Genomic DNA, 26030 nt, shown 5'->3' on the forward strand with positions numbered 1-26030 from the left:
ATTTATAAAAAAGTACAATAATGCCAAACTGGCCCTTAATGGTTTAAATTTTAAGGATTTTTTTGTATTTCATTAGATTTCCTGTGTTGATGACACCATAGCAATTTCGAATCGATTTTAATTTGGGAGAATGTTTGGAATTGATGTCAAAACTGTTACAAGATTTTCTTGACAATTGAAAGTGTCTTTGGTAAAAAAAAAAAGCTTTTGGAGAAGCATATCTTAAATTCTTGTTATATGAATATAAAAGTTGATATTAACCATATTTCATTAGAATATTTTAAGAAAAATCCACACATATTTTGACTATGTTCCGAGATTAAAAAAGGAAGTGAGAATCCTTGCTGGATCTTTTTTGTAAGGATCTCGATAATCCTCAAATCACATCCGTTTATCGTACATCGTGCGGTAAAAAATTATTGTAATTTTTTATATTTAAAATTGAATATAAACAATACTTGATTAAAACTGGTCGCACGATGTACAATGAACGAATGTGATTGGAGGATCTCCGAAATACTCACAAAGAGGATCCAGCAAGGATCCTCTCTCTAAAAAAGGGGTGTGCCACACACTCCTTTTTACTTCTCATACATCCCATGTTAATTTCTGTCTTTTGGTCTTCTTCAATTCATCAGATTTGACAGTCAAAAATTAAAAAAGTGCATGAGAAATAAAAAGAGATGAATATCACACCCCTTACAAAACTTACCATAGTGAGACGATAATGTCAATTAATAGTTAAGGTTCTCATTTGTCATTTTGTTTCATACCTATTTATTTTTTATAATTTTGTTTTATTTTGTCAATTATCATTTAGTTTAATGTGGATGTGTTTGGTAACAAAGAAATTTTTAAAAAATGGTGTTTTGACTGTTCCGGTCTAAATCATAAGGCACCTTAAGAAGCACTTGGATTTTTAATAAAAGTTTTAATGTGTTTCTATTGAATACACTTCATAAGCAGAAGTACACTTACATAAGGAGTTTTAAACCATTCATATTTTTTGTGTGATTTGAACCCTAAATGTGGAGAGATTTTTGAGTGTAACCGGCACACCGGATGATACATCATGTGTCACTGTATAAATAGTGGGATATGTGTGTTAAAAAGATAATAACTTAAAAAATAAAAATTTCCACCACATAAAAACACATCGTGTACCACCATTATTTCTATCACAATAAAAAATTTCTCCTAACCGTGAATTCAACCTTGAGATTTGACTCGCAGCCATCCATATCAATAGACCATACATATATAAGCACGTCTATTTCTAATTTATTCTTCTGTATTGAAAAATGTGGAAAGGGATCCTTTCCAGATTCCTTTCATCAAATCCTCTCAATCAACAAATCCGGACCCTTAAAATTTGATCCAACGATTAAAGTTATTATAACTTTTAAAGAGGCTTCTTGTTTGTAGCCATTAGATTAAATTTTTTGATGAAAGGGATGAGGAGAGCATCCATTTCCGAGAAATATTAGCACGTCTATTGCACTATTAATTAGGTAACCTCTTCTATTTTTAATTATACACTTCCAAAACCAAAAGAAATTAAAGTCGGTCTCCCATGACGAGAATGAGACTAAACTTTTCAATGAAGAAACTCAAGTTTCCTAAGTCGGTCATTCATTACTTAATCCGCCACCAATACGGAATCCACCCGCCACCGTATAAAGCCTCTATATATACGTATTTGTTGTCCCTCAAAAGTATTCACTTCTTCAAAATATACTACTCTCGCTCTCTTTGTCATTCCAGCCTTGACTAATTTCTATGGAACACTTCGAAGTCTACCAAGAGAAAGACCGCCTCGGATTTGAAATCCGAGACATTACCGCACAACTAGACAACCCTGGCAATCATGACCAGAACCCTACTTCAGTACAACAGCCGGTTCAACTTCTGGTCAAATTTGTGCACAATTTCCATTACAAATTCACCAATACTGCCATAGACCGCACTGAAACCACCATCAGAGAATATGATAGAATAAAAGAAAGAAGCTGCGGATTTGATATTGATAAGTTAAAGGATTACAAATACTCGTTCGGGATCTTTACTAGCATGTTGTCGTTGACTGGAGTCAGAATAAGACGGGAGGCGATTGTGAAGCTAATCATCAACGGTGGGATCAAAATTCGCAATAAATATTGCTACAGGGGGCGTCAGGTATTAGGGTTGCACGTTTATGTCAGAAGTGAGTACCTCAGGGTCCGATGTAATTTCTGTACAGTAGGAAGGGGTACTCGCATGATGGAAGCAAGGTTAGCGCAATTGACGAACGATGATAATAGTAACAAGGGCATGGTGCCAGCGAGTTATCCAGCGATTAATAAAGTACTAAAGAGGGTTAGAGTGGGTAGTACTTCTGCGGATGATGGAGAATCGCCATCCCATGATGATGTGGAGGAGGAGGGTAGAGAGAGAAAAAGAAGGAAAATTAGGGTAAGTGAAAGTGAGAGTTGCACTGTTTGTATGGAACAGTTCAAGGGAGGATCAACGGTGGTTTGCATGCCTTGCTTTCATGTGTTTCATGGCAGGTGCATAGTGAAGTGGCTGAGAAAGAGTCAATATTGTCCGGTTTGCCGATTTCAAGTGCCTACTGATTCTAACCAAAAAGAAGTGCCTACAGATTCTGAACAAAAAAATGAAGTGCCTACTGATTGATGAAGATCATTGCTTTATTTGGTCTTTCCTTTAAAATTGATCTTAATTTCTAAAATCTTGGATGAATGTTACTGTACTCAAATTACATATAATATAAACTAGTACAATTTTGTTGATTTTGTTTTCAGGCTTATTGAATTGTTACTGTTTCTTGGTTTATTTCTGCTTTTACTTTTGTGAAAGATTTCATTGATAAAAAACACCGCACTACTAGAAAGTTGGACTATATAAGCGGATTTCATAGCCATGGCATGGGTTGGTAATGCATACTATATACCGTCTGTTACTCACAAGAAAGCCATGGAATGTGTCAATTGTCAATGTGTTAAATAGATTTATGATTTCTTTTGAATTTGAATTTCTTAGGACATAAAAACCGAATTCACCCATGGCTAAACCAACTTGAAACCTTATCCAACCTGACCTCATTCAATTATTTATTGGGTTGATATCTTGTCCACATGTTGGGGATCCAACCTATCTCTGATAAAACTCATACTATTCTTCATGTGATATGGTCTCTTCCCTAGTTTCCTTGAATTAAACTTAATATATATTGTTTGTCTTGTGGCAGGGACTACCATGGTCGAATCCTTGGCGTGGCCTTCACATTTGATGATTTGAAAGATGACTTTTTGTTGCTCTTGCATCTATCTTAAAGGGAATCTTGTTGCCAATAGCTTTGCTAAAATGGTCCTTCTTCCCCAAGTTTGATTGGCATGATTCCTCTCCATTGGCGGTTTGTATTTATTTGTTTTCTGACCACTCTAGGCTTGTCAATCATTTTATTTTCTTTTGTTTTTACTTTTTATTATATTAAATTAACATCTAACCTTTTTTTTTCTTTCTATTTTCTCTAATATTTAGAGCAAAAATTGCAGTTATGTTTATTTTAGCGCGAAGGGGTGTGGTTGTGTTTTTGGTGGAAGAACAATATCCATATATGTAGATATGGTGTGAACTGCCATATTACCCTTTAATTTAATTTTATCTATTTGATGAAATAAAAAAAATTTTGGGTGATGTCACATCCCGGCCCGGGCCCCCACCATATCCTGGGCTCGACTCCGCCGTAGCACGATATTGTCCCCTTTGGACCCTGACCACGCCCTCAAGATTTTGTTTCTGGGAACTCGCACGAGAACTTTCCAGTGGGTCACCCATCATAGGATTGCTCTCGCGCGAACTCGGTTAACTTCGGAGTTGTGATGGACTCGAAGCCAGTGAGCTCCCAAAAGGGTAGATAGAGATGGGAATATACATATAAGGCTTACATAATCCACTCCCCTAGGCGATGTGGGATATTACAATCCAATCCCCTTAAGGGCCTGACGTCCTCGTCGACACACATCCGGCCAAGGATTGGTTCTGATACCAAATGGGGCCCGGGCCGAGATGTGACAATTTGATATCAGAGCCAATCCCTGGTCGAATGTGTGCCGATGAGGACATCGGGCCCTAAGGGGGAGTGGATCGTTACATTCCACATCGTCCAGGGGAGTGGATCCTCTAAGCCTTATATGTATATTCCCATCTCTACGTAGCATGAGGCCTTTTGGGAGCTCACTGGCTTCGGGTTCCGTAGGAACTCCGAAGTTAAATGAGTTCGCGCGAGAGCAATCCCAGGATGGGTGATCCACTGGGAAGTTCTCGTGTGAGTTCCCAAAAACAAAACCGTGAAGGCGTGGTCGGGACCCAAAACGGACAATATCGTGCTACGGCGGAGTCGGGGCCCAGGAAGTGGTGGGGCCCGGACCAGGATGTGACAGGTGAACTGAGACTAAATAGGTTGAAAATGACAAATTCAAGGGGCAAAGTGAGGTAAAACTAATTTCAAGAAGTAACATGAGACTAAACAATAATTTCTCAAGAAAAATCAATTAGCACGCGTTTATATAATCCCAGCCGTGGTTTAATCCTGAGAATTGAGTGGCAGCCATCTAGTAGTAGACCCAACGAATAATTTCAAGAATTGAGTGGCAACACGGTTTTCATAAGCCAATTTGCCTCTTTCCAAACAATTTGTGGGCTAGCAATTTGTGCTGTACCAAATTTGTTCAAATACAATTTTACTAATATTTCATCGTTAGTTGGAAAATCAGATCTGTGTTGTCTTCAATTAACTATTTCAAAAAAACTAGGTCTCCCATAACCAAAATGAAACTTACACCTCAAGAAACTCAAGTCTCGGCCAAACCCTATATAATTACCAAATCCCCAACAAATAAGAAACTAGGTCTCCCATAACCAAAAGGAAACTTTACTCTCAAGAAACTCATGTCTCAGTCGGTCAAACCATATCATTACTAAATCCCCAACAAATAAGAAACCACCCACCACCCTATATGTACTTTTGCTACGAGTAATTAAGATCACAGTACTGAATATACCTAGCTACCTACGTACTCTCTCTTCTTTGAGTTTCCGTCGGTGAGCTAATTTTCATGGAATACGTCTGTCACAACACAACATCTTACAGTTTGAAGTTGACGAAGAACTAGACGACCACGTCGTTGATCGGAACCTGTCATTCTCAGTACGGCCAGTTCAACTTCTGGTCAAGTTTGTGTACCGCCGTTATAAAAGAATTAATCGATTTGTGATCAGTGCCAAAGCCATGACCGATACAGGTGACAAAAAGACGGAAAAAATCTGCCAGTTCGACATGGACTTGTTGAAGGAGTTGGAGTTGCACGGGATTCTTTGTAGCATGCTGGAGTGGTTTGGGATCAAAAGAGCTATTTGGTGGGGGAGATCATCGAGCGTGGTCACATGATTGGCAGTAGGGATTTCAACAAGGGTCGTAAGGTATTAGTGTTGTGTGTCAATATGAAGGAGGAGTTAAGCAAGACATGCTGTCAGATTTGTATGCTAGCAGAATATTGTGACGAAGAATCTTTATGTGATGATGCGAGAAAAGCAAGGAGAGATATTATGAGTGTAAGTGATATTCGTGTGAGGGAGAAGGGTCGAGAGAGAAAGAAGAAGAAATACTATTAGCGCAAGTGATGATCAAGTGAAGGAGGTGGTCAGTCAAAAGAGAAAAATGGATGAAGGAGCGACAATTGCAGCACCAAGCACTGAAGCATCGTCCCAAGGAAGGTCGGAAAGGATACGGAAAGCCCCAAAGTATCTTGAAGATATTTACTTCTTTTAGATTGACTGTAATCTTTCTTGTTATTTCCTTTTTTTCTCCTTGTAAATAGTCTTGGGGACTGAATATTCCACAAAATATGAAACTAGCAACTTTGTGATACTTCTGTCTTAATTATGTGATCACTGAGTACGTGGCTGGGTTTGATTTTGTCACCATTTGTCGGGTTCACTTCGTAATGTATTTCAACAATCCAACCGTTTATCTTTAGGTATTCCTTCAAAGGTCACATCTACAAAAAAGCACTCAAATTCGAAAGAGCAAACAAACAAGAGAACGAGAAGGTTATTGTGTGTTGAAAGAGCATAAAAGAACGAGAAATATAACTAGTGCAAGCGATGGTGTGAAGGAGGAGAGTGCAAGGAGAAAAGGAAGGAGAACTAGCGCAAGTGATGATGTGAACGAGGAGGGTACAGAGAGGAAAAAAAAAGAGAATTAGTGTAAGTGAAAACTAATAGTTGCATTGTCTGTATGGAAGAGTTTGAAACGGGGTCAGAAGTGGTTTAAGACAGAGCCACTGTTGTCCGGTTAAACGCTTTGTTGCCCTACTGATTAATAATCTGGTTTCTTGTTCGTTTATCATTGATCACAAATGTTACATAATATTCCACTCCCGTTAAAAAGACAACAGAACCATAAATAAATGTTAGAATGTACAATGTGAATTGCTATTGTTCAAGTAATGAACTTCCACGAGTAATTAATATAGCTAACTGCAAACAAATGAAACATGTAAAGTGCATCCCGCCATTGTTCACCACAGATGTATGTGAAAAGAAAGATCCATTTCAATGGCTACTTGAGGTCCTGCATAAGAAAAGTCTTAACACATGATGAGTTATCATTAACACATGTGAAGTTATTGCAAGTGAACACACATACACACACACACACACACACACACACACACACACACACACATTTATTTATAAGGGGTACAATGATAAAATAAAGTGGCAAAAAAAAATAAGAAGTGAGAAAACATTACTCCAATGCGATTAAGCAGCTAGCTTCCTTGGTTTATATGGATCAAATGGCTCCAGGGGTTCCCCCAAACACTTCAGTAAAGAGAGGGAGAGAGAGAGAGATGGATTACTTAGGACTCCCTATTAATTTCCAATGAAGTGTTTGAGGGAACACTAGGGGCCGTCTGATGTTATTTCTCTTAACTCGCTCTCTTTGGTTGATAAGTTTCTAATGGTTCCTAACTCCACTATTTATAGAGAATTACTGCCTTTGCGATTCAGCTGAATATGCATCTGTTTCGTCTTTATTTATCAAGATCAAAGATTCATAGAGAACAGTCACACCATTTGAAGTGCAACTATTTTGTCAACGAACCTAGACGTCAATGTGGCCTAGATGGGAAGTTTGGAACTAATTAAGGAATCCACTTCTAGTAGACATGCCGCCGACCAGTCTGCATAGAAATTGTATTCTTTCACACATTTCTCTACCCAGCCTGTAATTATTTTCAGTTTTATTTGATATATGGACAGAAGAGAAAGTGATACTCGTGATTGTTCATTATTTATTATTTCTAGAATACACTTACGAAAAAACATTTTAAATGGGTTTTCTCATATGTGATGCGGATGCTACAATAAAAGTTTAATCAAGTTGATGAACGCATGAGGCAAATCCATGCGATATCAATTCCTTGTTGGCATCATCTGAGCTTAGCATGTGCTACCGAGCCTGAGCAAGAGTTATCCTATACATGTACGTACCAGGGCATGAAGATGTCCTCTGTTACGTTTATCTGATATCTAGTAGAGATTCTTATCCCACAATCCGAAATATATCCTCAGTCACGTGACGATGAGTTGTAGAGACTTGTCTTGGTGACACACGAGAATCTCTCGATATCTAGCTATCATAGAGATGAAACTATATCTTAAATCACATAATTAGTATTGTAAACTTACAAGAATATATCATCAATGAGACATGAGATCATTGCTCAATATACGCTATCAAAGAGATATTGAGGAGGATGCGCCTCGGAAATGCAAGATGCCAAGATGCTTGTTGGATAGAAAGCTGGGGGTTATCGAGCTAGGTCTGTCACTCACTATAAAATTTACTTCCAGATCTTGTTCAGTTCCATCCAAGCTGGACGAGAAAGACATGGGAGGACCACCAGTAGAGAGAGAAGGAAAAAGATTGAGATGAAGTAATAGAAAATTGAACCTGGTCAGAATTGCAGTCAGATGGAGGAGAGAACAAAAGTGAGGTGAGTGTCAACCCTTTTGTTGTGTTTCATATCCAAGCCTGTTCCTTTCATCCTTTTTCTTGGATGCAAAAAGCATACATTCCAGAAGCAGGTCTTAGCTAGTAGCAACAACACATATGAGGTTCTGAGTTGTGACAGAAATTCAATTGTATATGTGAATTGAAAAGGCTGAAAAGGAAAGGAATGGAGGCAAAGTGCATGGGAAAAGATCGAGGATAGAATGGCACATGACGATCTCTCCTCAATATTATTCGCTACCTTCCATTTGGCCTCCAATTTTGTCTAGGTTCATAGATCGATTTCCTCTTCTAACTTCCCTCTTGAACAAAGACAAAGAATTCAGGACCATCCATGATATATACAACAAATGCCAAGAGAGTCACTCACTATATATAGTAGAGTCAGTTGCAACGATTATAACCAATAAGCTATAACAAGTTTCGAAAGAAGTAGAAAGAAAGAAAAGAAATAGGTCTACAATGCTATCAGGTGTCACCAAGAGTTCCCTTGACCACTTCATTGGGAAATAGTCTCCTTTGCAACTAAATATCCTACTGAAGTGTTTGGGGGAACTCCCGGCGGCATTTGATTTTACAAAGAACGAAAAGGGTTATGATCAGCCTCCTACAGTCCCACCTCCACTTCCCTAGTTTGAGTTCCCATCGCAATGTACTTAATGTATGAGGCTGTTATAAAGGAAGAAGAATATCATCAGGTGTGGCCAAGAGTTCCCTTGACCACTTCATTGGGAAATAATCTTTTTGGAACTATATATCCTACTGAAGTGTTTGGGGGGAATTCCTGTTGGCATTTGATTTTACAAAGAATGAAAACGGTTATCAGCTTCATTTAGTCCCACCTTCATCACTTCCCGGGTTTGAGCCCCCATCGCAATGTACTTACTCTATGAAGTTGTTATAAAGGAAGAAGAATATTATCGAGTGTCACCAAGAGTTCCCTTGACCACTTCATTGGGAAATAGTCCTTTTTGCAACTATATATGCTACAGAAGTGTTTGGGGGAACTCCCGTTGGCATTTGATTTTACAAAGAAAAAAAAAGGCTCACCAGCCTTCCACAGTCCCACCACCTTTGATTTCCACAGGTTTGAGCCCCGGCACAATGTCATTGTTGTATGAAGTTCTGCTAACAATCTAGTTTGCTACATTGTTTTCGCAGCTCAATCATAAGCTAATTAACTATCTAGAATATATTCTCCTCCCTTTTGTTGTGTTAGTTATGATTTTATTAGTAATCATTCTACTTTATGTGCAGTGTGCAAACACATATTGCTTATTCTTTTCATGATTAGACTGGCAGACAGTTCTCTAGCAGCAGCAGCAGCAGCGCATCGATGACCAATTCTCAGCAATGTCATAAACTTAAACTGGTATTTATCTTTTTCATTTTTTCTGTTATCTTCAAACACTCCATAAACACAGCAGCAGCGCAGTGCAACAACAAACGTACCTGATAAAGCAAATGTTTGTGCCTAAAACCAGGAATTGAATGACAACAATAGGATTGATTGGCCGCCTTCGTATTGCGCACTAGGCCATTGTTTCTTTGGCCAAGAACTTGGTTGGATCCAATTCAATAATCCTTGAATTCTACAGAATAGTATATGAAAAGAGGAAACTAATGTCAGCCATTGAGTTCAAAGAGAACAAAACAAACTGCCCCCGTTTGAGAAATTTTCAAGCCTAGCACATGGATAGCACAAATCGAGTGGTGTGGAGTGGCCATTAGGCTTCACACATGGAATAATCTGCTCTGTATGTACCATGAAGAAAGTTAGGGTTCCACATAAAATCAATTGGCGATATGAGGAGTAATTCAATTACTTATAAAGACATGTAATGCCTTTTTTTTCTCCGATGTAGGATTCATACTCTCAATACAAATTAATAAAAAGAAGTTACAGATTCAAGTTTCATGTTGTCTTGTAAGTCACATAATGCTGCATTACAATTTTAACTTCCATAATTGTAATACGAATTAATTTTTTGCTCTGTCCAAACAAATAATTAAAAGTAGCCATGTCCATTGTTACCTTAATGTGACTTGATGATCGAGGTCTGTATTAAGGTCTAAAATTATTAGGCTCAAACTGATGAGTCAGGACAAGATTTCGCATGTTCCTTTCTTTTTCACAATTTCTCAGCAACCAAACAAGAAATTAGGGCTTTTGGTTCTTAGCACATCAGCGAAAATAGAAACTTTAGAGAAACTATAAACCATACAATTTGATTAACTGAGAAAATAAATCGTACAATTAATTTGATGACCATGCTTCGTCTCGTTAACGACAATAAAGTTGGGATTTTAAGTCTGTTTCCGGCGTTTTCTGCACGATCAAATAGAAAAATTTGAGTACCTTCCGGTTTAAAGTTCGGTAAAATTTGTAATTAATCAGAAGCCAACATAGTAATTTAGGGTTTCATGCTCCAAAGAAAACATTCGACGTCATACTCAGACACGATATTGTAGTGGGAATGGGACGGACCCTCAAGGTGGGCCACACAAAACTTCTCTTTAATTTTAGACGGACACAATTCTTTAATCCGACTGAGGTCAAAACTAACCCAAAAAACAGAATCCTTCGCCAATAAAAAAAAAAAAAAAAAAAAAAAATTATGAAAAGGCTTCACAAAGTTATTTTTTTATTCAAAAATGCTTAATAATTTTTTTTATCCATAAGGGCAAGCCTTATGACAGAACTCAGGAGTACATGTGTGGCTTTGGGTTATACTAGTCATCATGGAGCTTTGTTAGCTAATTTCCAAGTCAGGTTTGTCTTGGTGGATCAAATCCGAAATGCTCAGGTGAATGATCCAGAGTGTTTGGAGTTGATGCGACCAGTACTGAACCACGTCTAGAGAAAGTCACAATATTTACAAACGATATTTTACATTAATCTTCTTTAAGCGATCAAATTCTTTTTTATTATTATCATCATCATATTAAGTCCCAGTTTGGGGTTGAGGTGATTTAAAAAAAAACTCCTATGAAAAAAAGCTGGGAGTGTTTTTGGTGTTTGGTAAACTTAAAAAAAAGGGCTTATTTTGGAAGCTGCTGTGAGAATAAGCTGAAATCAAAGAAAAAAGCTGAAGCTGCAATTTGTAGCTTTGGAAAACTGGCTTTTTTTCAAAGCACACAGAACTACAGTGCTCCTTTAATGAAAAGATCCACTATCAGACTGCTTTTTTTTTCAAAATCACTTTTACAAAAAAGTTTACCAAACACTCTGCTGATTTATTTCACAGCCGCTTATTTTCACAGCACAGCCGCTTATTCTCACATCAGCTTTTTTTCAAAGCACAGCAATACCAAACCAGCCCTAAGACCTAGAGGAAATCACAATCTGATTGGTTTTGTGGTTCTTTAGTTTTTTTTTTTTTTTTTTTTTTTCAAAACTTGATTTTGTATTATAAATAATTAGCCTAATTGTTTCTTGTATTAAGTCGGGTCGAATAATAATTGAACTATCAGATTGAGAATCTCACCAACTCGTACTAAATTAGTTTCGGGATCAAAAATCTAATCCATTAATTAACAGGTCTTAGGAAAATAAGCGAAAGTAATTACATTTGAGGGTATTGTATTCAAGTTCTTGTTAATTTCGCACCACGTGCAAGTCATTATAATATATATATTGAACAAACGATATTATCTACATTAAAGGAGTAGGGGAGTGAGCTAAACCTCACAATGAGCTAGTAATAATGTGGGATAGCAACAATGTGCGAGTCATTATATATTCATTCACAAAACACAAAGAAGAATATGTTTGAAATTCTCATAGAGAATTTATTTCAAGTTAAAATGTGATGAAGAATACCAATCATGTACTCTTCATGATAGAGTCTAAGCCTAGCTCTAACTTCTAAGCAATCTTCTTAAAGAGTTGAAAAATTAATATACATTCTGCTTCAGTAGTAGATCTACGGTTGACTAATATAATCAATTCCATGTCTTCATTGATGATAGCCTAAGCAGTTGGACGAGATCAACGCATTACCTATATATCACAAGAACAATAATATAATATCAATTACAAAGTAGAAAAGAAAGCAAGAAGCTTTAGAATATTTATGAATGTGAAAATATATAGCTAAGAATGCAGAAACTAAAAAAATTTGTACTCTTGATTATTACAACGTCAGTCTTGAAATGACATTTGTTTATCAAATGACGCCAGGAGTTCCCCCAAACACTTCAGTAGGAATACATAAGAAGACAATTGTTCGAAACCATATCGGAGAGGGAGATTAATCGCACCTCCCAATGAAGTGGTCAAGGGAACTCTAGGAGACACCTGATTTCTTTGTTGATGTTTAGTTTGATTAGATGATGAGGTAATGTCAACAGGGTCTATATATATATATATATAGTTGTCGATCGATGATCATAGTTGTCTAGTACTCTTCGGATTCAAATCCAATGGGAAAAAATTATGTGGGGATAAAGTTGTAGGCGGTGAACCTAGACTGCTATGTGGGATAAATACACAGTAGAGAATAATATCTTAGTCGTAGTAAAGTGGTCTTAAAGATTTTAATTGCAGTGGAGTTACAGGGTTCTCTTCTAGTGATCAAAAGCTGGCCAAGTTGCAGTGCCAAAGGCCAATGTGAGAAAAGTATCTGCATGCCCCCACACCTATGTATCTATCGCGATCGTCCTTCAAAACTCGATATGCCAAATTAAGTTAAACTATGCAACTCTTAGCTTGTAAATATGTTTATAGTGCGTAGCTTAACTTCCAATCCTTTAATAATATGGGTGAAAAGGAAAAATATATATGGTTGTTTTATTTAGCTGAATGAGAATATTTGCAACATATGGAGCCCTCAACCCCCTCCTCCTCCTCAAATATCTTTCTTCATATATGAACTTTCATATATCTGATTCTAACCCACAATTGTGACCAGATACAATTGCTGTGGCCCAAATTCCATTTAGTAAATTTCTGTCATCTCAACTGTGGTATTTCATTTCTAGGAATCATGACAAGTGAAAACTAAGAAGCTAATTGGTTATAAATATGGTATACTCACCCAGCTAGGAACCAAATTAAGCAAGTGAAGTCAGATGTCCCCTGGAATTTCCCTGACCACTTCATTGGGATGAATCTTCATAAAACCTTTCAACTGAAGGTGAAATTCCATGCATCATGCATGGATATCCCACTGAAGTCTGGGGGAACTGGCATGACCTCTAGCTGATCATCGTATGTGTCCAGGTCAGAACTGTATATTCCTTGATGGATATCTGGCTAACTCAGCAATTGTATTGCAACCTCAGTCTTGCTACTCAATCTATATCATTTCCCAAGAGGCCTGCGGGTGAGCATTAAACAGGTGAAGTCGAAACAAATAATGATGAGACCATGCATGGAGTAGTGAGGGGAGCTTCCTCAATTTGGAAAGCTTTTTTTATCTAAAGTTGTAACTTATAACTCTTTTTCCCGGATAAGCGGCTGAAACTCAGTCACTTTAATTAATATGCTGATCAGACCGAAAGTGCAGCTTGCAAATGTCATATACTATTTTTGAACTAATAACTTAGGGTGGTGATATTTAAACCCAACTTTTTTCCTAACAATCCGCAACCTTTCATCGATGTTTAGTTTTCCAAGTTTACCGTATATTGTGGCAGTAAAAGACTAAAAGAGTACTCTAGGAATATGGTAAAATTCACTGAAAGACATGAGTATATGATGTTTTCCAAGTAAACATGAGTGAATGGAATTATTCTAAATTTAGGCATTTATATTAGGTGATTGAGAGTACGTGTGGTGAAGTTGAAGTTTTACCAAAAATCAATTCGACAGAGGTCCAATATCATTTAAACAATCATATATATTATATAGAACTAATTTGCAATGGTGTGGTTTTTGATAATCTACGTATATAGAAAAGTCAATAGCTACGGTAGCATGTTGGAGTTCTAATGGGGGTACTTTTGGAACAGGAGTTGGGTATAGTTAGGATTCAATAAAAAGTTGGGCGTAGATAGAACATAGAAGGTTTGGCATGTACCAAGGAAAAGTAGGGTTTAAGTAGAGACGGCACCCAATAATTTAATGTTCCAAGAGTAACAGCTAGCTGCAAAAAATGCAACCGTGAATCGTGAACGTTACGTACAAATTGGCTCATATACCTTATATATATACACACACACCATCCCTAGCTAACCAAAGAGAAGAAACCATACTGTCACCAGCGATGGCTTACATGGAAAATCTGAAATGTCACTACACCATGAAAATGTTAATCATGCTATTGTGTTTGTTTACAGTTCTTGATACCACAAATGCCATTGTAAGTACTAACTAATTATGTATGAAGCTTTAGTTATGCATGCACAATAATTAGTTAATTAGTATATGTGATGTATAGTTTGTTCTGAATTTTTATATGTTTTGATCAGTGGTTAAATCATGGAGGTGATATTGGCAACAGAAGGAATTCTGTTGGGGAAGTGCTAATCAACCCTAGGACAGTGCAAAACATGAGCTTGAGATGGTCTTTTTTCGCCGGTAGAGACATATCAGCGACGCCGGCACTAGCTGATGGAAGGGTTTATTTTCCGTCATGGAACGGAAATGTGTATGCTGTGGATGCATTCACTGGTCGTTTAATATGGCAGCGGAATCTTGGTGAGTTAACTGGACTCAATGGAACAGGAATCGTTTCGAATGTGAATGCCACAGTTTCAAGAGCAACCCCATCAATAGCTGGAAACCTATTGATCGTCGGAATTTATGGACCTGCTGTTGTGATTGCCCTGGATCGATCCAATGGAAGGCTTGTGTGGTCTACTGAACTTGATCCACGTCCAAGAGTCCTCATCACCATGTCTGGAACCGTACACTTAGGGTTAGTGCAAGCACTCAAATATGTTATACGTACCATTTGTGTCCGTCCATATTTCGTTCAGAGTTAGATACCTAACTGCTGTTCGAATTTGGTGAATTTTGTAGTGACGATCTTTCAAAGGAGACCTAGAATATAAACAGTTCTAATAATAAAAAATATTGTTTAGCGGACTCAAATGAGTAATTAGCGTCGTATTAACTTATCTTAGCTAAGTCTAGCACTTTAATGTATATTTTAATTTTGCAGTGCATTTTATGTTGGTGTGTCGTCTTTGCAAGAAGCGTTACCAGCAGCACAATGTTGTAATTTCCGAGGAAGCCTAGCGAAGCTCAGCCTTAGAACCGGGTCGGTCTTATGGCGGACTTACATGCTACCGGACAATGGCGGTAGCTTGGGAGGTTACTCGGGAGCTGCCATATGGGGAAGCAGCCCGGCCATCGATATATCCAGAAGACACGTATATGTGGCTACTGGGAACCTCTACACGGCTCCACCTGAGGTGACTGAATGCCAAGAGAGGCAGAATAACCAAACAGGAAGACCTACCCAGCCTGATCAGTGCTTTGGTCCAGATATCAACTTCAATTCGATCCTGGCTTTGGACCTTGATTCCGGGAGGATTGTATGGTCTAGGCAACTGGGTGGATATGATATTTTCTATTTTGCTTGTTTGGTACCAAACAACCCTGACTGCCCGCCGGGACCTAATGTGGACGCCGACTTCGGAGAGGCGCCCATGCTGCTTACCATACGCCCTAACGGAACAAGACGTGCGCTGGATGTCGTGGTGGCAGTACAGAAAAGCGGGTTTGCGTGGGCACTAAACCGTGACAATGGAAGTATAGTCTGGTTTAAGGTAAAATGAGCAGCTAAAGAAATCAGGTTGCGTGTTTAAAATTACGAATTGCTTATGTCCAAATCAGCGTGGAATGCAAAAAGGCTAATAAGTTTGCTGAATTTTGTAGTTGGCCGGACCGGGTGGCAATGAGGGAGGAGGGATATGGGGTGCAGCCACAGATGGTAGAAGGGTATACACAAACATTGCCAACGGCGACCGACAGAACTTCACTCTCGCACCTTCAAACCAGACGACAACGGCCGGAGTATGGGTGGCTCTTGATGCAGATACAGGGAATATCTTGTGGACAACTGCAAACCCTAGCAACGATACTTCCCAGGCACCTGTGACAGTCGCTAATGGTGTTGTTTTTGCCGGATCTGTAGCTTCAAACGGTCCCGTATATGGCATGGATGCGAGCACTGGAAAAATTTTGTGGACGTATAACACTGGTGCTACGATATATGGGGGTATTTCGGCAAGCTACGGGTGTATTTACGTCGGAAGTGGGTACTCAGTTGGCCTGGCCAGTTTTCACCCTTCTTGGACAGCTGGGACTAAACTGTTCGCTTTCTGCGTTATATGAGAGAAACCTCTTTCCGAAGACATCGTAGGAATCTGAACAGTTTACTATGCTTCAGATCGAGGCTTGAGTCGAGGTGCAAAATATTGCACTTCTACATCTAAGAAAAAAGTTAAATTACAGAAATAAAAATTACTGCAAAAGCAATGGACTTTTTAGTAACTACGACTGTAAACATCGTAACTGCGAATTTGGTAGCAAAGTATCCATTTCCAGTATAAAAAAACCCCAAGTATTTAACAAGCAAAGAGAATCCCAGACTCGAAATCCGTCTCTCGCATTTGTACATAACTCGATGATCAGACAGAATATCACAAACATCTCAAGCCCGAAATAAAGTATCCAAACCGTAAAATAACCCCTATTGGTAAGTAAGAGAACAAACTTAATTGACAAGCACAACACTGATTACTCAACACATCGATCTTGGATTCAACTATAAAAAGTCACAACAGCAACAAAACCTGAAACTGCAAATGGGTTGGTGTTTTTCTCTTTACCTGACCTTGATAAATTTCCATGGAACAATACCTCGCCCGAAATCACCTCCTCCACTCTGGTTGGATTGCCTTATCTGAAATTCGCATTACCCACAATAAGGGACAATTAGAATGCATACCACATATTTCAACCCGATCCAAAGACACCAAGACAAAATGATCAACAAGGAAACAAGAAAAAATTCAACACACAAAAAGCAATAAGTCATGAATAAATTCAGCATAGCCTTCTCTGAGCCTAGAAGGAAAGTTGTATAAATGTGATTGCGACAATATCCCAACTTTCACTAGAATGAGCACACAAATGCTTGAAAAGATGGGATTTTGTGTTTAAAGTATAGATGGATGGACGCATGTGCAAGAGAGTTTCGAGGGGCATGGGAGAATGGAAATGAAGAAAATCGTGTAAATCAGACATGCAATTGAAAAGCACATAGGGGATTTCACAGCTTACCCAAACCATCCCTTGAAGACGATAAAGATCTGTCACTTCTGATTACACCTTTGCCAGCTTGAACCAGTCCGTGTGCCCGTGGGGAAGGAGAACTAAACTTAGTGTTGGTGGAAGCAGACAAAGAATGCCGCCTGGTAATAACATTCTTCTCAACAATATCTTGGTCAAACTTAGGGGAGCCCTGTCCTCTCAGCCTAGCTTTTGCTGATGCAGTTGGTGCCATATAACTCGGGACTCTTGGTGAGTTATGAACCCCATTCTCCTGATGATCAAACTTCATAGGTAGAGAAGCCCTTCTCTGGCTGGTTTTCTTATCCTTATTCCCAATAATGTGATCCCTCGAGTTTGGCACCTGATTTATTGCTTCAATTCCTTCACTTGTCCCAGCATTCTCCATGGGTTGTATGTCACCAGAAGGATGGTCATCTAACTTTTCCATTGGTTCATCTGCCGAAGGCAGTTCCAAACTTCCTTCTAGATCGGACTGTTTAGACACAGCAACTGCCAAATTTACCATTTTCTCGGAAATTTCACTAGTGCCTTGCTCTGAATCATCAGGAGCAGCAGAAGCCAAACTCTTCGTGGTACTGTGCTTTGGTCTCTCATCACCAACTAATGACCGATCAGAAACCTCCTTCTTGGTATCAGAAGATTTTCTTACATTATTTTTAACCTTTACGACTTCAGAAGGGCTAGAAACTTTCCTTAAATTGCGTTTAGTCTTTTCAGAATCAGGGGTGACACGTTTTGACCCGTTTTCAACATTTGTCCTGGACAGTGTCTGTACACTTCTTTTTGGTCTCGCCTTTTCAGTCTCTATTGTTTGACCCTTCTCATGCTTCCTACGAGACCTTGAATCAGGGTTTTTCTTCGGTTGTACAACAGGTTCCCAAAAGCATGACCTGGTCCAGCGCTCAAGCCACACCCAGGACGAGTTAGGCTCCCCTGGACCGTACTCCAGACGCAGAGGAATAGTAGTATGCAATGAAGCCAAAAGCTGAAAATGAAAATAATAATCAAACAAGCAGTTTTCTATTTTGGGCAATCAAATTCTGACTTTGGCACAGCAGTAAAAGAGACAAAAAGGTGCAGGAACAGATCATTTATCATGTTTCCCTTTTTAAGATCAGCACCTAAGGTTTTACTCAGTTTTCAAAACTCGTTTTTGGAGCCATAAGTTGCTTGTCTCTCCGTATAGGTTTGAGAGAACGTCGTTACAACTTACAATTAATACAAGCATATAAACACCAGACTATTCCCCGTATACCTAGGTGGGCCGACAATAGCGAGAAGGAAAAGTCATCTGTGATAGATTGTGTTACTTTGTAAACTTAAGCTAATTTCAGTTACATGATCCAAAGAAAGGAATCTTTAATTACATAAATAACCATATGTTGGGCAGTAGTAAAGTAAATCTCACCTTCTGAACAAAAACAATTTTGGACAGCCTCTCCACCTGGGAAGATGTGCTTACTCCAGATGAATTAAAACATTTAGCACCCTGATTCATAACAAAAAAAAATATCGGCATATAAGTGGCAACAAAAGTTTAGGAATGAAAGGATATACAGACAGGCTTTTGCTCTTGGTTGAAAAAGCATGAATCTATAACCTCAGGTTCAATGCATGAGCCAATTGAAAAAGTAAGCAAAAAGTACCAGATGAGTTTTACACACCTCAACCAAGATATCAGAATGTCTAGCAAGTTGACCACGAATCAGAGCCTGAAACTTAACAATCCCCTGGACACATAATAATGTGGATACAGCTTGTCTTCTAACCAAGTGACCACGAATAAGTGCTTGCAGCCTCACGATTCCCTTAAGGGTCCGAAATGCACGGCGAGCCTTCAAAGTTTAAAGATAATTAGTTTCCATCAGTAGTTGGAAGGTTGGCCAAAAATATTCTCTAGATACTAAAGTCATCTCACAGAAGTACAACAGAAAATGTGAAGAAATATTATTAACCATAACTTTTAAACAAAAGCAGAACATCAATGGGAAGGAAAGAAATTACCACATAGCTCCTATAAGCACTTTGCACCTTTGTGGCAGCTTGCTCTTGCTTGATTGTCTCACGATCTTCCTGAGAAGTCGAACTCAAGATAACTTGTGCTTGGCCATCGTCTTTCGTAGATGACATTATAACCCCATCATTCGGCAATTTTTCAGCTACTGTTATCTCTGAACCCACTTCATTACTAGCAACAGTCCCAATCAGTGGTGATGAAACCAATGGTGGTGATATGACTGGAGCGCTCACAGTTAACTCTGACACAGATACCTTTGATGAGAATAATGACTCCCCTTTATTTGTAGATTTCTGTAAAACCAGAACAACATCATAAGTTGTAAATTAGAACTTAATGACCAACAAGATGAAGGAAAATTAACATAGAGGTTCCATGTATGCAAAAATTATACAAATAGCCAAACCAAAGTAATATTCAAGAATAAAAATCCAAGGATATAATAGGAAATGTGAGCGTCCAGTGTAAACATCTCATCCCATTATAGATATGAGATAAAAGTTCATTTTTCGGAAGAAAAAAACGATACAGCAGAATAACTCACGCAGTCACTCTCCAAATTTGGTGAACCATTCACCACATGATTGAGAGGGGAAAAAAAAGAAGTCTACCAGTGACCGAGTTACACAACCCAACCATGGTAAACTTCGGGTCTGGTCTCGTCAAGCTCATACTTAACAATTGCAATTGACAGGATTTTCTTTTCTCCTATTCCTAGTTTAACTTGACAAGCATATAATATTTTGTGTTTTTATTTTAACCCCTTTCTGTTTAACCGACATACGAATTGATTTTCAAACCAACGTGCATCATAGTAATACCTCTCTTCCTTTGGAAAAAGTAGATTTGGATGATTTCTTCCCAAGAAGCAAATTCTTGATCCATTTCCCGGGGGTTTTTCCCATTGCAAAAGGTTAAATGCAGCCCGCAAATGCTTAATGCGCAGAACCCTGCAGTTATACACACAAGTTGAGCCATGGCAGTACCTAATTACCAGCTGAAATTTGTAAAGATTAACCGAAAACCTATATCACTGAACCCATTTGCAAAAAGAAAAATAGGGTTCTAAACAACATGATCTGCTCAGCTGAAATGTTACAGTAAGAGTAGTTTGTATCCAATAAGACCATGGAATTGAAAGCTATCCGAACTAAAATTCAAAGCCCTAAAATCTCAATTTAAAAAAGAAAATGTAACAAAAACAAATATACAAAAATGCTGAAATGGAAACAACGAAAATAATGGAACAAAAATTAAAATGCGATAAACTGTAAGGTTGGAATAGAAAATATGAACATTTGGGGGAAAACAAAAAATTCAAATCTATCAAACGATCGAGGCCGTTCGAAAGAAGAGTACCACAAACCGGAGTAGGAGAAGGCGAAGACGAAGAGGGAGTAGTACGACGACGTTTCGGGTCTGCTGCTCTACTGGCCGGCGACTGTGGGGGTGAGCTCCCTCTGGTTTTTCACTGTTGACATTTCACCTGAAAAACTTGCAAATTTAGAAACTGTAAAGTAATTAGGCGACGTGTAGAAATGGAAATAATATTCCCGAAACGAGGTGGGGAAACGACAGCGTTTGCGGTGGGTTCGCTTTGTTTATTCGGAATGTGGACCTAGCCCAATTTTTAAGTTGACCCAAAGAAGGCAAGCAACTGGCCCAAATTGTTTTTCTTTTTTAATGTTGTCTTGCTATAATTGGTTTTTGCTGTTGGATTATGGAGATTCAATGTGTCGGAAACATAGTTGGTAAACCAAGTGTCATAATGCAATTGGTTGTAAATTTTTATTTTTCAAGTTTCTAACCAATTGTATTATTACACTTGATGTATCAGGCCGTATTCTGACACACTAAGAAATCTCTCGATTGATTGAAGGAAGGAATAGTTATTGCAATTAAGGTGACAATAAATCTGAAGACAATTATACTGAAGGGAGGAAAACATTGGCCAGTCTGATTAACTAGATGTTCATGCACTCTCACAAAGGAATAGACTTTGAATTTGAGTATAAATTTACTTGACGTAAGTACAATTTCTTGTACACGAATATCTTTTATGAGAGTAGTTTGGCAAGCTAGCTATCATATTGAATACATTCACCTAATAAAAGAATGAGTCTTAATGCATGGGCGCATGATTCACGACATGTTCAATGAGAGTCCAGGCACGACTGATGTTGACACAACTCTTCCAATAGTTGCAATGTTGGATCAATGGAATAAAACTTGTTCTAATTCCTCATACAATTTGTTTTGGTTTGGCATTGCATGACAAACAACCCATAATGGAATCTTTCACCCAAAAAATTGAATATTGTCGCACCAAGTTGTTTAAACATTAACACCTAAATTTACATTGAATTCAAGGGTTGAATAGCTTTATGAGATATGCTGAGGAAATTCTATCAAAAAGTGAGACATTTCATAAACTCTTTGTCACTTCCAGTTTTCGGTGCAATATTTTATGATATCGAAATGTAAATTAACATTAAACTATGAGGTCACAAAGAATTCATAGTTAGCAGTGCCAAAGCCAAGATATTAGCCTAGAAGGAGCCCAAAAGTCCCAATCTGAAATGCTATCGGAATCTTAGTCGTGTGGTGAGTATCGATCACTGTCGTTTGGATCTGCATGGTGCCATCCTCATCATCCTCTTCTTTAAACCTAAACTTCAAGCCTCTCTAGCTTTTTTCCTCTCTCCTTCCTCCTCAAAGCTCACAAATAACAAATTGCTTGAAGTCCATAAGAGCCACCAATCTCAAATCAAACCTTAAAAAAAATATTTAAACTAAAAACCTTTGTAAGCATATAACACTAAACATTTATGCGTGAAAAAAAATGTCAAGATGTGCCTGAGACCACTGTGGTCCATTCATGGCTCCGCCTATAATAGAGAATCTCATTTAAAAAAATCTCCTTAGTAGCTTTATTTTTCTTCCATCCAGATATTGAAGAGATGCAAAGAAGTCATTGTTTTCGCAAATTGCAAACAAATCTTTCAGCTTTGTTGTGTCCAATAGAAAGAACAAAACACTTAAACACAGATAGATAAAAGCAGCTTTGTTGTGTCCAATAGAAAGAACAAAACACTTAAACACAGATAGATAAAAGCAAGTGTCAGGCTGGCTGGAACGAGCAGCCAGCCACCCCATATCCCAGTGAATTATTAATCACTATAATCCACTGATAAAAAGGATCAGGTGGAGCTAATACCTTAATTAATCAAATCATCCACCCTCTCTTATTCGTACACACACCGACAGCCTCACACAAAACGACGCACATATATTTGTCATCGGAGTTATTATCTGGATGCAATGCCATGCAAGTCTAATTATTTTCCATTGACATCGACGCGGGAGGACGTTCTGGTCATGCAAAATCATAAATGTACATATTTTTCTAGCTACTGATTTGCATTAGTAGAAAATGACTTGTGGTCCTTTTCGTTCACTGAAATCATTTCTCTGGTTGATTGAGCTTACCGATGCACACTGTAGTGGTAGTCGATTTCATTTGCAAGTTTATATTTTAAATTCGATTTACGTAAATTAGTATTTAATTATTATGTATGACTGATTGTTTGTTCTCTTTTAAAGATAAATGTAAGAATAAATTCACCTCAAAGGGACACCATTAAAGATTTTCTACAACCACCTTAATACTAGACTAAAGATTTTTGTGTTTTGTTGTGTTTGACATAAAAGTAAAAATAATAAAATACATTTGGATCATATAAGCGTTTTCCAGGACATGAGTAATCTCCGGATCCATGTATCCTAATCTATCAAATCCTTATATCCGGACCATTGAAATTTGATCAAACGGTTAAAGTTATTATAATTTTTAAAGTGAGTCCCTGTTTGTAACCGTTTGATCAAATTTCAATGGCTCGGATATATGAATTTGGTAGATTATAATACATGGATCCGGAGAGAACCCATGTCCTTCTAAATAAACTCGTGTCATGAATATTTTTAATAAAATTTCAATTAATGTTTATTACTATTCCTCGTAAACATTTTAACATGTTTGTTGATGAACAATTTTATGTGAAAATTGAAAATCAAAAGGTCTCGTGATTTCATTCATCATGAGTTTAAAAAGAAGAAGAAATAGAAAAAGGCCACGTGGCCACGGCTCTCCGGTAAGTAAGTTTACCATAACAAGAAATGCTAAGGTTACTTTTTAAAAGTGAAAATATTTATAAATTTGGGGAGTTTTAACGAAAAATCATATTTTTACATTAAAAAATTAAACCTGATACTATTTATTTTGTCATTATCGTTAAAACTCAAAGTTTTCAAGATTTTTTTATTAGTTTTCCTATACATTTTCTGTGATTTTATATTTTTAATACAATATTTTATAATAGTAACATAAAAACTATAAATTTTCTACGATTTTATATTTTTAATACAATATTTTATAACAATAACATAAAAACTGACGCTAAATTCTAAAGTAACAAAAAATCTATAAATAATCTTAATTTGAGAGAGTTTCTTAGTATTTTTCTTACCATAATAAATGTGGTCAACAACATCGAGCTTATCGCAAATTGCAAGCGTTTGAATCACCGACAAGTTGACTTCATTTATAATCCCAAACAAATAAAACAGTGCAGAATGGTAGAAAATTACAAACTTCGAAAAAACCAGTTTGCCACTTAAAATACTAGTTCGCGTAGGAGGATCGGGATGGGGTTTGTTGAAAAAACTTGTCATACATCGCTTTCGTTAGTACGTCGGTATTTCAAGTTAATAATGCATTTTATATGAAAATAAACATGTAAAATATGGATTTATAAATTCGTGATGTTGTATCCAATAATCTAAAATAAGTGACATTGTATTACGCACACCTTATTCGGAAACCGTTCTGTGCAGGTCCTCCTACAGATGGGTTGTCTTGCATTGTCGCTTTGCACTTGAACTGGACCGACTCCACTAAGTACTGTGCGATTCTTGCCTTGCTCCACTTCAAAAACTCTGCAATTTTAGTCTCTTCGGATCTTTCATTCCCTCCATATAACAATGGCTTCCACTATTATTTAAGGTCCCGTAAGGTTTCGCCTCACGCCTTTCTTTTAGGCGGGGCTATCCATAGAACGCCTCGTCTACGCATCCACCTTTTAATACATTGTGTCTGACTGATTGTTTATTCTCTTTTCAAGATGAATGTAAGAATAAACTCACAGAAAAGCGACATCATTAATAGGAGTAGCACAATTAAGCATCAAACGCATCGTTTGAGGTGAATCCATGAGATTTTCTACAACCACCTTAATACTAGACTAAAGATTTGTGTGCTTTGTTGTGTTCGACATAAAGTAAAAATAATAAAATACATTTGGATCATATAAGCGTTTTCTAAATAAACGCGCGTCATGAATATTTTTAATAAAATTTCAATTAATGTTTATTACTATTTCTCATAAACGTTAACATGTATGTTTGTTGATGAACAATTTTAGGTGAAAAGTGAAAACCAGAAGGTCTCGTGATTTCATTCATCATGAGTCTAAAAAGAGGAAGAAATAGAAAAAGGCCACGTGGTCATACCATAATGAGAAAAACGAAAAAGGATCATCGTCAGATCCTCTTTGTGGGGATCTGAGGGATCAAGCAATTACGATCGTTTATCATTTATCGTGCGGTCAGAAATAATTTAAATTTTAAAATTGAATATAAATAGTATCTAACGAAAACTAACCGCACGATGCACGATATACGAAGAACTACCGTGATTGCTTGATCCCCGGATCCCCATAAAGGGGATCCGACGATGATCATTTTCCAACAAATACTAAGGTTATTTTTTTTAAGGGAAAATTAGAATGCCCTACATATTTTTTATAGTTGTTAGATTAAACATTCATCCCTTTTAAAGATTTGATTAAGGTGCTTCGATTAATTACCACCTCAATAATTTTCCATTTATTTAATTTCCATGTCATTAATTTAAATGCATTTATATAGAGGCATAAGGTAACTTAGCAACTAATTGCCTATAATATATGAATTTAATTTCCTCAATCCCCTTCTGCGCATTAAATGACAGTTTTTTTAATAAAAAAAAATAAAAATTAATTAACTAATTCCTCATTTCCTTATTATCAGTATTTAAAAAAAATTACTCTTTCTATTAAAATTGTATATATAAAAAGTCTTCAATACATATTTTTTTTCATGTATAGATATATAAAAAATATACTTAAAACTTATGGTACATTTGAGAACAAAAGTATCGACTTTTGGTACGTTTAGATTTCAAATGTACCGAGAAACCAAATGTACCAAAAATTCAAATGTACCATAAAACCAAATGTACCCATTGTTATGTAACCTTTTTGGTACGTTTAGATTTCAAATATACAGAGAAATCAAATGTACCAAAATTTCAAATGTATCATAAAACCAAATGTGCCCATTGTCAGGTAATCCTGTTGGTACGTTTAGATTCCTATTGTACCAAAATACCAAATGAACAAAAAATCTCAAATGTACCACAAAACCAAATGTCTTTATCAGATAACCCTTTTGGTACATTTAGGTCGTCTCCAACCGATGGCTAGCCAGAGGGCTCGTTTTAGCCCTCTGGCCCTCCAAGATTCTCCAAGATATTAATATTTTAATGAACAGTACATGGCCATATTTGCCTCCGTCTCCAACCGAGG

General features: G+C 37.4%; 2 protein-coding genes and 1 long non-coding RNA gene across 4 annotated transcripts; 1 reads left to right on the forward strand and 2 right to left on the reverse strand.

Moving 5' to 3' along the window:
* Window positions 1–11790: 11790 nt before the first annotated feature.
* LOC126595794 (uncharacterized) lies at window positions 11791–14293 on the reverse strand. Of its 2 annotated transcripts, none has more exons than XR_007613691.1 (2): window positions 13120–14293; window positions 11791–12083 (listed from the first exon to the last, which is right to left on the reverse strand). It is a non-coding gene; the product is annotated as an uncharacterized LOC126595794 (long non-coding RNA). The 2 variants fall into 2 exon arrangements; XR_007613692.1 differs by having other exon boundaries at window positions 12221–14293.
* On the forward strand, window positions 14271–16526 carry LOC126595791 (uncharacterized). The gene is made up of 4 exons (XM_050262096.1): window positions 14271–14385; window positions 14495–14943; window positions 15190–15799; window positions 15909–16526. The coding sequence occupies exons 1-4, from the start codon at window positions 14290–14292 to the stop codon at window positions 16365–16367; spliced, it is 1614 nt and encodes a 537-aa protein (XP_050118053.1). The 5' UTR covers window positions 14271–14289; the 3' UTR covers window positions 16368–16526.
* Window positions 16527–16554: 28 nt separating this feature from the next.
* On the reverse strand, window positions 16555–20297 carry LOC126595790 (protein IQ-DOMAIN 29-like). Its single transcript, XM_050262095.1, has 6 exons — window positions 20169–20297; window positions 19335–19640; window positions 18995–19165; window positions 18739–18819; window positions 17319–18315; window positions 16555–16938 (listed from the first exon to the last, which is right to left on the reverse strand). Exons 1-6 carry the CDS (start codon window positions 20250–20252, stop codon window positions 16907–16909), a joined length of 1671 nt encoding a protein of 556 aa, XP_050118052.1. The 5' UTR covers window positions 20253–20297; the 3' UTR covers window positions 16555–16906.
* Window positions 20298–26030: the final 5733 nt, after the last annotated feature.

The sequence above is a fragment of the Malus sylvestris genome, chromosome 13 (assembly GCF_916048215.2).
Source record: "Malus sylvestris chromosome 13, drMalSylv7.2, whole genome shotgun sequence".
In the NCBI taxonomy this organism is placed as follows: Eukaryota; Viridiplantae; Streptophyta; class Magnoliopsida; order Rosales; family Rosaceae; genus Malus; species Malus sylvestris.